The sequence below is a fragment of the Mastigoproctus giganteus genome, chromosome 1, assembly GCF_048544385.1.
Source record: "Mastigoproctus giganteus isolate SK-2022 chromosome 1, ASM4854438v1, whole genome shotgun sequence".
NCBI lineage: Eukaryota > Metazoa > Arthropoda > Arachnida > Uropygi > Thelyphonidae > Mastigoproctus > Mastigoproctus giganteus.
The window spans coordinates 158,081,268-158,094,123 of record NC_143575.1 but is presented as its reverse complement, the minus strand read 5'-3'; the positions used below and the strand labels follow the sequence as shown (position 1 = coordinate 158,094,123).

The window sequence follows — 12,856 nt, the reverse complement described above, 5'->3', positions numbered from 1 at the left end:
AACATGATTTTATAGTGATGTAATAACAAGGAATAGTGTAGCATTATTATTATACTTATGTGTCTTTCAGAATTACAGTGATAGTTTAGCGTTGCATTTATTTTATTTTTTTTATTATTTTTTTTTATTTAAGTAAAATCATGTCTCAGACTAGAGGAAAGAGCTCAAATCAGAGAGAGAGAGAGAGAGAGAGAGAGAGAGAGAGAGAATACTCTAGCTTGGTGGGGACAGCATATTGTGTATGTTTTAATAATTCTACAAATCAGTCTTATCATTTGTGCTCATTGTGGCATGTTTGTGTTAAATGTTATTATATTTTTACACAAATGATCTGACGTTTGTGTAAAAATATAATTTATTCACATGTTAAATAAATTTTAAATATATTGGTATTGATTCATATGTTTCTAACCTTAAGTATTGTGTCTTTAAATCAAATTTAGGAGATTATACTTGGGTTAATAAGTTGCCCTTAAAATTTAGACAACTTTACTGCTTTAATTAAAGATAAGTCAAAAGACAACTTATATTATTATTATTATTATTATTAGCCATATGGTGCAAGGAAGCCTGAGGCTTATGCTGCACCAGCCAAAAAAAATTCCCAAGTTGCCCTGAGAGAGAGAGAGAGAGAGAGAGAGAGAGAGAGAGAATCACCAAGAAAGAGAATAATGATGATATCTAGCTCAGGATCCTGGGTGTGCCAAGCCCATACTCACCAGATGTGAGCCCTGGGGTTGCTATGCTAGAGCATATAAGTATAAGTGAGTATATCTTACCTTACTACTAGACTGTTGCTACATTTTACAAAAATTTTTATTTTCCACTTTAATTTCTAATTAGATGCTATATTTTTTGATTCAGCAATGTGTTTTTAAACTTTAAAAACATTGCTCAATCTGTTTAAAGTTAAAAGTTATGCTTGGCATTCTAAGGTTTAGTTTAATACCTTTTTTCAGGTGAAACTACCACTACCACTGCAACACCTATACCTCCTGTACCCACTTGTCCTGAAATTCCACTGACTGATTTATACACCTGTCCATCAACTTGTCCATTTGGTGACGTCTGTAATGGAACTACATGCATTAGCCATTTAGATTGTCCTTGCGTAAAGGATGGGAAAGTATTCAAGGTATTAAAAGTAGTAGATTTTATAATTTTACCTTGATCTTCAAAATCTTTTATTAATTTTAAAATATTTATGGTCAAACTAATTAAAATTTTGACCACCCTTTCATTACAGTATGAAATGCTTCTGGTTCTGAAGAGACTTTCAATGGGATGCTAAAATCAAGTAAAATTTGGCTATTTGGAAATATTTGAATTTTTTTTTTTTTTTCTCCCCAGACTTAAGGCAAACAGTTCATAGAAAGTCAGAAAGGAGTGAAAATTTTGTATCAGAAGTGAATTATGTTTAGTATTAATATTAGTATTAGTAGTAGCAAATGATGCAAGAAAGCAAGCTTATAAATGATCAAACAAAAAAAAATCCCATATCACTTGTCCATCCCCTCCAATATTATCTTCCTTGAATTTATTAAAGGTACACACCTCCACACATTTATCCTGCAACCATCCTTCTTAAGTTGAATTTATGTCAACACATATCTATTATCTAAACAAGAGGAAGAATGCCAGCAGCACTGACCTTGCTCAATCCATTCAAAGCCTTAAACACCTCAAGCAGATAACCTCGCAGTTGCCTACTCTTCAGATGCTGCAATTTGCAGACCTGAAGCCTTTTTTAATAAGACTACCCTTTTGTTTCCCTCACCAATCTCATTGCCTCCTCCAAACCCATTTGAGTAGATCTTACAACCTTCCTACAAATGAAGCCTCCAGACCTGCGTGCAGTACTCAAGATACAGCCTAACCATTTCGTTATACAATGGGATAATCACCCTCCATTTCCTTGTGCAAAATTACTGTATATGATTGTTGTTGTTTGGTTTTTTAAGGGGCATTAGCAACTAAGCCCATATTGCTCCGGGATATGCGGTGGTCATTCCCTGACCTTTCCGCATCCTCCGTATTTGGTGGTGACGGGCTCGAACCCTGGTTTAATCAAGAACCTACTGTGTTACCTACTGCTGCTCCTTCCCACCTGGCTACGGAGGCGCCCTGTATATGATTGAAACTCCATGAGTTGTCCTAGTCTGGCTGATCAGAGAATTTCATTTGCGATTGCACAGTTACCCTCAGGTCTTTTTTTGTTTTCTACAACCCTGAGTTGTTGGCGCCTCCGTAGCCAGGTGGGAAGGAGCAGCAGTGCGTAGCATACGCTTCTTGATTAGACCAGGGTTCGAGCCCGTCACCACCAAATACGGAGGATGCGGAAAGGTCAGAGAATGACCACCGCATATCCCAGAGCAATATGGCCTTAGTTGCTAATGCTCTTAAAAAAAAAAAAAAACCAAACCAAACAACCTTGAGTTATTACCACACAGTTGACACTTTACTGTGGGGTTACTGCTACTGATATTAGCATTGGCATTAGTAGTAGCAAATAATGCAAGAAAGCAAGCTTATAAAGCATCAGCAAAAAAAAAAAAAGCACACATACACACTTCCCACTTCACCTATTCATGCCCTCCAATAGCTTGTTTAGTTCTTCCTTGAATTTATATAAGGTACTTACTTCCACAACAACAGATGGAAATTTGTTCCAGTCTAGCTAGCAGATCAATCACCTGCTAGCTAAAGGCAAACTTCAGCATATCTGTTCTGCAAACTTCCTTCTTCAGATTGAATTTGTGCTGCATCATGTGTGTAGTCTCTGCCCAGACATGATAGGAGGGAGTATATGATGAGAGCCTTGTCGATCAATTCGGCCCTGGAAAGATTGTGCAAGGCTCAAGGGGTAGAATTTTTTTCAGCCTGGTCTGTACTTGTTAACAGGAGAGACTGCTTCTTCAGGGATGGGATACACTTAAATAGAAAGGGTACAAGAATATTTGCTGATGCTATCGAGGCAGTGTTAGGCAGATCGGAAAACTGCTAGCTAGGGGGGGGGGATACAAGGACTAATAGGTTAACAGTAGCCACTGACAGAGGTGAAAGTGATTCTTGCACTGCTTCTATTGAAATGAGCAGCAGCCTGGAAGACAAGATGCAGGGTATTTCAGAGACTGCTGGGAGTCATTGCGGTACAATTAAACACATGGTTTGTGTTAGAGTAGCTAAGAATAGAAACAGGTACATGTATACTTGCGTGTACACAAATGCTAGAAGTTTGGTAAATAAATGTGATGAATTTGAGGTATTGCTCAGAACATCAAAGGCAGATATTGTTGGGATATCAAAGATGTGGTGTCACACAGATATAAGGAATGCAGAACTGGAATTTGGGAAGTACAATGTGTACAAGAAGGATAGACAAGATAGGAAGGGAGGAGCGGTTATACTATTAGTTAAGAAACACATAAAATCCAAGGAAGTGAAGCCAGTCGACATCGCTGGACAGTGCAGTGTTGAGTCAGTTTGGTGTGACATAAGCACTGGGAGATCAAAATTGAGAGTAGGAATGTGTTATAGGCCTAATGACTCTAATGAGTATAATAAGAAACTGTATAGGGAAATAGAGTGGGCCAGTAAATCAGAGAGTTTTATAATGGGGGATTTTAATTTCCCAGATATTGACTGGAATTTTTGGGTTGGTCACTCAAACACTAGCAAGGCTTTTGTGGATTTATTGAATGATTGTTTTCTACATCAGCATGTTCAGGAGGCAACTAGAAGGAGTAATACTCTTGATCTGATTATCAATAGTGATTCTTCATGCATTAAGAATCTGCAGATAAAGGAACTACTAGGTGGCAGTAGTGATCATAGTGTGCTCAAGGGGTATTTACTCAAAGAGGTAACTACCATCAGGGGTTAAGGGAAGGGTTTTGCTTTCGTAAAGGTGACTATGGTGGTCTGAGACAGTATTTAAATTCTATATGGTGGGACCAACTGATGACATTACCAACAGCAAATTCAAAATGGAAAGCATTCAAAGAATTTATCTTGGAAGCTGCTAGACTCTACATACCAACTAAGAAATATTGTTCAAGGTTTAGGCCTAAATGGATGTCAGATGAACTAATGAGATATGTGGCAGAGAAGAAAAATGCATGGGATACATATAAATTAATGGGTTACATGGAAGCCTATGATCGATATAAGCTGGTCTGTAACCAAGTCACAAAGGAGATTAGGCAGACAAAGGCAGATTTTGAGAAATCCTTGGAAAAAGATGCAAAGAAAAACAACGAAGAGTTCTTTACCTACATAAACTCTAGAAGGAAAGGGATTAATCAGATTGGTCCACTGGATATTGATGGTTCAACTGTTGATGATCCTGATCAGGTGGCTAACAAACTAAATGAGTATTTTGCATCTACATTCACCCATGAGGAATTATTCAGGGAGGGGAATGCCAGAGGTGAGTTAAACTGTGGCAGTGAGCTGGATGATTTTGTAATAACTGAGAGGAAAGTGGAGGAGAAATTGTTGAAGATAAACATAAAAAAGGCACCTGGAGTGGAGAGGATCTATCCACTTATATTAAAGGAGGTAGCAAAGGAAGTAAGCAAACCCTTAGCCATAATTATGAGAGCTTCTTTGGACTCAGGGAAGTACCCATGGACTGGAGATGTGCAAATGTGACGACCCCAATTCACAAAGGAGGATCAAAGGGCAACACAAGTAATTATAGACCTGTTAGTTTAACTTTTGTTCCAGGAAAATTAATGGAGGCACTGGTTAAAGAAGCACTGCAGAATCATCTCGACAAGACTTCAGTTATAGCTCGGACACAGCATCGTTTTGTTAAGGGAAAGTCTTGCCTGACCAATTTGATTGGACATTATGATGTTTTCACAAAGGAACTGGATGTAGGGATTAACTTTGATATCATATATTTGGATCTTAGAAAGGCTTTTGATATCTTAGAAAGGCTTTGTTGCACATGGAAGACTGCTGCACAAATTGGAGCAGTGTGACATTGGAGGCAAAATGCTGCTATGGATAAAGGGATGGTTGAGTGGGAGAAGACAGAGAGTGGTAATCAATGGACACTGCTCATTGTGGACTAATGTTATTAGTGGTGTCCCTCAGGGTTCAGTGTTGAATCCATTGTTGTTTTCTGTATTTATAAATGATATTGATGATGGTATATCAAGCTTAATGTCCAAGTTTGCAGACGATATGAAGGTTGGCAGGGTTGTTAAGGACACCAACGACAGTACGCTGCTGTAACAGAATCTAGAAAAGTTGAGCAGATAGGCTGAGTGGTGGCAAATGAAGTTTAACATTGACAAAGGTAAAGTACTACATATGGAAAGAAGCAACCCCAGAGTGATGTATGAACTCTATCGTACTACGCTGACAGTGGTAGAGAACAAAAAGGACCTGGGGATAATTGTGCAGGCAGATATGACGTTTTCTGAACAGTGCAGACGGTCTGCAAGAGTTGCCCATAGTGTCTTGTCAATGAAATACAGGAATTTTTCTAGCAGGGACAAGGCAGTGATTATCCCCTTATATAAGGCAATGGTCGGGCCACACCTTGAGTACTGTATACAGGTCTGGAGGCCTCATTTTAAGAAGGATGTAGAGCTGTTGGAACGAGTACAGAGAAGGGCAACAAGATTAGTGAATGGAACAAAGGGTTGCTCTTACGAAGAAAGGCTTAAATTTTGCGAATTATAGTGTCTGGAGACTAGGCACCTGCGAGGTGATTGATTGAGGTGTATAAAGCCTTGAATGGTTTGATCATGCTCAATGCTGATGGGATTCTTCTTCTTGCTCAGAATAATCACCTGAGAGGGCATAAATTCAAATTGAGGAAAGACATATGTAGGATAGATGTGCTGAAGTTTGCCTTTAGCCAGTGGGTGGTTGGTTGGTGGAACAGACTTCCATCCTTTGTTATGGAAGTTGATAGCTTAAATAAATTTAAAGGCTGAGGGTTTTTTTTTTTTTTTTTTGGCTGATGCTGCATAAGCTTGCTTTCTTGCATCATATGGCTCTACTAATGCAAATGTCTCAGCAAGAGGAAGAATTCCATCAGGCATTGAACTTTCTTAATCCATTCAAAGCTTTAAATATCTCAATCAGATCACCCTCAGGTGCCCAGACCCCAGATACCCAGTGGCGTAGCTATGGGGGGAGGGGGGTGGTCCGGGCAGCACTTTTATAATACTACTGCTAATTTTTCTCACAATTGCTGTAAGTGTTGCTAGTTGTGAGAGGAATGTCTTCTAAATTAAAATTGATTAAGAATTAACTAAAATGTATAATGAGTACCTTGCGTTTAAGAAATCTTGCCATACTGTCTATAGAACAGCAACTGAGTGATGAAATAGACTTTGGTTAGCAAAATCGTCAATGTCATTGACGATTTTGCTAACAGAAAAGCAAGAAAAGTAACATTTTAAAATGTTGTTATTAAAGGTTTACTTCAAAAATAAACATAGTGTTTTAATTTATTTCCCTATATGCCATTTTGACTTTTTGTAGTATTTTTAGTGTGTATTGAGAGGGGTGGCAAAGTCAGGATTGACCCGGGTGGCAAAAGCTCTAGCTACAGAACAGCAGATACTGCAATTTTCAGAACTGAAGCCTTTCTTGTTAAGACCACCCCATTGTTCCATTCACCAATTTCATTGTCCTTCTCTGCACTCATTGCAGCAGCTCTACATCCTTCCAAAATTAGGCCTCCAGACCTGTATGCAGTACTGAAGATGTCTCCTAACAATTGCCTTGTACAATGGGATAATCACCTCTTTATCCCTGATAGCAAAATTGCTATATATCATTGACAAAATCCCATGAATTGTCTTTGCAGCTTGTCATCATTTCTCAAAAAACCTAATATCTGACTGTACAATTAACCACAGGTATTTTTCATTTTTGACTACCCTAAGTGTAGTACGATACAGTTGATGTGTTTCTCTAGAGTTACTGCTACAGATATGGAGTATTTTGCATTTATCAATATTAAACTTTAATTGCTATTCTCAGCCCATCTACTGAACTTTTCTAGATGCTTTTGCAGTAGTATACCGTCATTCCTGTCAACCTTTGTATCATCTGAAAACTTGGACATTATGACTGGTATGCCTTTATCAATATCATTAATGAATATATAAATCAATAGTGGGTGTTATTAGTTCAGCACCAAACCCCAGGGTCTAGTGTTGAACTAATAACATTAGTCCACAAAGAGCAGTGTCCAATGATTACCACACTCTGTCATCTCCCACTCAACTATCCCTTTATCCATAGCAGCAACTTGCCCTTAATGTGACACCTGCTACAATTTGTACAGCACTCTTTTATGTGCAACAGTATCAAAGGGCTTCCTGAAATCCAAGTATATCTTCTCTCTTAAAGAGGGGTGTTTCCATTTACAATGAGTTTCCTCAGCCTACAAGTTATTTCTTGTTAGGAATTTTTTCCCGCCATAAAGTGCGGTTCTGGGTGTCTTGGTCAGTTAAGCCTCGGGCTGTCATGCACTCCCATACTCTCTCCATCCATGTCCTCCTGGGTCTTCCTCTTCTTCTTCTTCCAGGAGGTATCCATTCCAGGATAGCCTTTGGATATCTGTTTTCTTGCATCCATTTTACATGTCCATACCATGTTAGACGCTTTTCTTTGATGGTGTCAATAATAATCTTTTTCACTTTCATTTTTTTCCTTATGTCTTCATTCCGTTTTCTGTCTCTTCTAGAAGTTAATCCAAGTATATGATATCAAAATTATTTTTTGAATCCAGTTCCTTGGTCACTGCATCATAGTAACCTATCAGATGTATCATAGTGACCCCTTAACAAATTCATGCTGTGACCTGCAGTATAATTTCACTCCTGTCCATATTGTTTTCCTGCATTATTTCTTTGCCTCTTTAACCAGTGACTCCGTTATTTTCCCTGGAGCAGATGTTAAACTAACTGGTCAGTAATTACTCATGTCATCTTTTAAACCTTCTCTATAAATTGAGGATACATTCACACATCTCTAGTCCTTCCCTGAATCGAAGGATGCTCTCATAATTATGGCTAAAGGCTTACTTACCTTCTTTGCTACCTCTCTTAATATGATTGGATAGATCCTATCCACCCCAGATGCCTTTTTTATGTTCATTTTCAACAATTCCTCCTCCACTTTCCTTTCAGTTATCACAAAATTATTTAACTTACCAATGGAGTTTTGTAAACTCCTGGCATACCCTCCCCTAAAAAATTCATCATGTGTAAATGTAGATGCAAAATGCCTATTCAATTTGTCAGCAACCTGAGCCAGGTCATCAACAATTAATCCATTGACATCAAGTGGTGCAATGTGATTCAATACCATCTTTATACTGCTAATATAAGCTTAGAAGTTTTTACTGCTTTTCTTTGTCAGAGACTTCTCATAATCTGCCTTATCCTACCTAATCTCCTTTTTGATTTGATTACAGACTAATTTATATCTACCATAGGCCTCATAATCACCTGATAATTTTTATGTATCCCATGCAATTTTCTTTTCTGTCACTTGTTTCAGTAGTTCATCTAACATCCATTTAGGTGTATGCCTTGAGCAGTATTTCTTTGTTGGTATGAAAAGTGTAATAGCTTTTTTGATTACTTCCCTGAATACAGGCAACTGTCTGTTAACGAATGAGTTCCAATTCAAGATATTGTTCGTTATGCGTATCTTGCATTCCTGAGCTTTTACAATATGTATCGTATATGTTAGCAGCCATTTTAAAACAATAAAACCATGTACTAAACATCAAGTGGTCTATACAATACATTTTCTTATAAAATAAAATAAGAAAAAAATAATAAAACAAGATATCGTACTTGTTAATTTTAATTAAAATCATAAAGAATTACAAAATAGAAATAAATAAAATGGGTACTAACATAATATATGTACTATACATACATATGTATTCAACTTTTACTCGTCAATATCTTCATCAGAGTTCAGTATTTTCCCCATAAGTGACACTAGGTGCAGATGAGGTAGATGGAAAGACATCTGATAATGAAGAAACAACTGGGTTTTCCATTTTTTAGAATATGCTTTTAAAGAAGACTGCATGCACAATTAGTTTCTTTGTTTTTTCTTCAAAACCCTGTAGTATGCTAGACAGTCATAAACTCCTCTTTTCACTTTTTCAATTCTTTCCATATTCGAGTCTTCTTCTTCAAAGATTGCAAACCCCTCAGAAATTGATTTAAAAGTTGCATTAATAATTGTTGTGATACTCGTTTGGTTAACACCATAATGACGAGATATGTCCACCTGCTTCTGACCTCTTTCTATCCTTTTTATGATGTCCAGCTTAGTTTCTAAACTGATACTGCATCTTTTATTATTATCACTATCTACTATTTTGCTTTGGATCCATTATCGCTTAAATATTTAAAAATATATTTTTAAGTCACCAAATACAGAACTTAACGTTGTCTATAAAATAACTGACCACATTTGTTGTTGTTATGCGATTGGGTACATTTTTTGCTGTGTTTGCAGTGCGATTTCATTCCCATGAGAAAACATTCTACACAGCGTGGCATGTAAACCAATGTTTTTTTTTTTTACGGAGAGATTTTTCTTTTTAGTACCTATATACTTTTTTTATATAAGTACCTATAGTACTTAGTACCATGCTTGGGTTGGAGGTCACCTCCGTGGCCAGGTGGAAAGGAGTAGCAGTGCATAGCACACGCTTCTTGATTAGACCGGGGTTCGAGCCCATCACCACCAAATACGGAAGATGCGGAAAAGTCAGGAAATGACCACCGCATATCCCGGAGCAATATGGCCTTAGTTGCTAATGCTCCTAAAAACCAAATAATAAATAACTGGGTTGAAGGTTGAGAAGACAAAGAAGATATTTGTTGACATTAGACTTGAACTTCTGAAGACTGTAATTTTCAGGAAATACATATTAAAGGAAAGTTGTTCTAGAAATTTGCAGTTGAATGAATAAATGAGGAAGATGAAAGGTTGGTTCTGTGAGTTTGAAGTTGGACAGTAAATGTATGTTGGCTGGTGGAGGCACATGTTCGGACTGTTTTGAAAGAGAGAGTGGGAATTATAGCAGCCAATTCAGAAGAACGGTGCCCATGGAAGTATTTGTAGAAAAGACATGCAGCAGAAACAGTACATCTATGAGACAGCGAGTGGAGAGACTCTGTTAGAGATGAGTCATTAATGAACCTAACTTCCCTCTTCTGAATGGAATCTAGAAGCCTGAGAGAGGTTTTGGGAGCACCGCCCCAGATGTGGGAACAATATTCCATGGTAGGGCGGATTTGCGATTTGTACAGAGTGAACAGCTGTTTGGAAGAAAAGTAATGCCAAGAGCAAAAGAGAAAACCAAGTAAGTTTTTTATAAGCAGAGGAAGCAGTATTTTTAATGTGCTTGTGCTAAGAGAGATTAGAAGTCAGGTTAATCCATAAAAGAGATATACCGTCTTTCCAAGGAATCAGAGTGTCACCAAAGATAAGCATAAGAGCAGAATAATCCTTTTTGCAAGATATAAGACAAGACTGAATTTTAGAAGGATTGAAATCAACTAAGTTGTCTTTGCCCCACTGGAGAATTACCTGGAGATTGGCATTTAAGGAATTGGAAGCGGATATTCGAGAAGTTGAAGCTGATTGAGCAGGGCAAGGTTTCTCAAACTGGAAAGTGGAATGCAATGTGCTATCATCGGCAAAACTATGGATAGGATTTCCAGTCAATGGAAGAAGGTCATTAATATACAAGAGGAAAAGAGTGGGAGAAAGAACTGAACCTTGGGGGACACCGGCATTAGTGGAGAAGTTAAAAGACAGAGAACCATCTACCATCACCCTCAGTGAGCGATCAGAGAGAAAACTGGATAACCAATTACTGAAAACAAAAAACAGTTGGCAAACCATAAGATGGAAGCTTGTTTAGAAGACCTTTATGCCAAACACGATTGAGAGCCTTTGAGATGACAAGAGCAACTGCTTGTGTTTCACCAAACTTTTCCATTGAATTTGCCCATAAATGGGTAACATAAGCCAGAATATCACCACTGGATGGACACTGATGGAATCCATACTGTTGATCGTTGATCAGATGGAAGGTTTCTAGGTAGTTTAAGAGTTGGCGGATAATTGATTTCTCCATTACTTTAGAAAGAATAGAAGTAATTGCAATGGGACGATAATTGGATGGGAAGGATTTGTCACCCTTTTTAGAAACCAGCTGGATATGAGCAAATTTCCAAGCAGAAAGAAAAACACCTTTGGAATAAGAAAGTGAAAATAGGTGGGAAAGAATAGCAGTAAGTTCAGGAGCACAGATTTTGAGAACAAGTGGAGAAATACCATAAGGACCTGGAGCTTTCTGAGCATCAAGTTTCGTCAAAATCCTTCTGACATTCTTTTGATGGAAGACCACAGGAGGCATTGAATGGAGCATGTTGGGAATGGTGGGAGGTGTGTTACCCAGATCATTAATACATGAGTTGGAAGAAAAATGGGATGCTAGCAGGTCAGCTTTATCCTTGGCTGAAGAGACAACAGAAACATCTGGTTTTGACAGAGGTGGGAGCAGAGATGGGCATAAGTCGCGGCCAATAGCTTTGGCAAGAGACCAGAACACTCGGGCAAGAAGCAAGTTTTCTACTCTTAATCTGTTCAAATCTAGTTTGGACTGATTAATAACTGCTTTACAATTGTTGCGAGCTTTGGTATAGGCAGAAAATGAAACTGAAGAATTGGAGACAAGCAAATTACGGTATGCAACATTCTTCTCTTGAATAGTCTTAGCACATTTATTGGAAAACCAAGGTTTAGGTAAAGGACTAGATTTTAAAGTGGAGTGTGGTATAAAAGATTCCATTCTTACAAGAATAATTTCACTGACACAATCTGAGCAATTGTTGACATTAGAAGTTTTAAAACAGTAATCCGAATAAGAAAAAGAAGAAAAGAAATCTCGCAGGTCATCCCATTTTGCATTCTTGTAATTGCAAACAATACAAGGTTGGGAATAGCCATGAGATAAAGGCTCCATTGGGGAACAATCACCAAGTTGTGATCTATGGTGCCTAAAGGACCACTCAATTCGACTGTGTACTTAGAAGGTTGTTTGTGAGAAAAAGATCAAGCGTTAGGATTGTCCAGTATTTTGGTAGGTAAATGAACAATCTGTATGAGGTCATTAGTAATTGCAAAAGCCTCAGCATCTCGACCAGCTGGATCAGTGTGACTAGAAAACGAAAGCCAGCTGGAGTTGTGAACATTTAAATCACCACGGAAAATTACCTCACTGTTAGGAAAGTTGGACTAGAAAAAGTCGAGTTAAAAAGAGAGGAAGTGAAAGAGCTCCTAGTGACTAGTGGAGTTGGGAGAACAGTAGAGACAACAGATGAATTTGACACAATGAGGTAAAGAGATTTTAAGCCAGAAAAGATCAAAAAAAGGATTCCAAATGACCACGTCTCTGACAGGGAATATCAGAACGCACATATACACAAGTACAACCTTTGAGGCAAAAAGAATCATAAAGCGAATAATTTGGGGAACTGAGATGAGCAGTAGTTGAATCAACCGATAACTGAGATTCTGTCATAAAAAGTACATTAGGTTTGGCAGACTGCAAGTGGAAATGGACACGATGACATTAGAACTGAGACCACATATATTTGTGAAATGAACTAGGAAGTGTTTGCGAGGTTTAGATCTTTTCACAGATAAGCTTAATCTATTAGTTTGACAATTCATGGTGTATTCAATAGTAAGAAAAAGTGGGGGGGGGACATGCTGTATGAAGTAATGAAATTTTTGGATATGCCATACACATGGCAAGAATATACCCAGATCTTGA

At 37.9% G+C, this 12,856-nt stretch overlaps 1 protein-coding gene across 2 annotated transcripts in view; it reads left to right on the top strand.

Annotated features, from left to right (window-relative positions):
* Positions 1-12,856, top strand: part of LOC150091211 (hemocytin-like) — a 1,750,539-nt gene that overhangs the window by 1,234,373 nt on the left and 503,310 nt on the right. For both annotated transcript variants that reach the window (XM_090374755.1, XM_090374750.1), the window contains one exon: positions 960-1,135. In XM_090374755.1, coding sequence (XP_090230881.1) covers positions 960-1,135 — 176 coding nt within the window. The remainder of the gene's footprint in view (positions 1-959; positions 1,136-12,856) is intronic.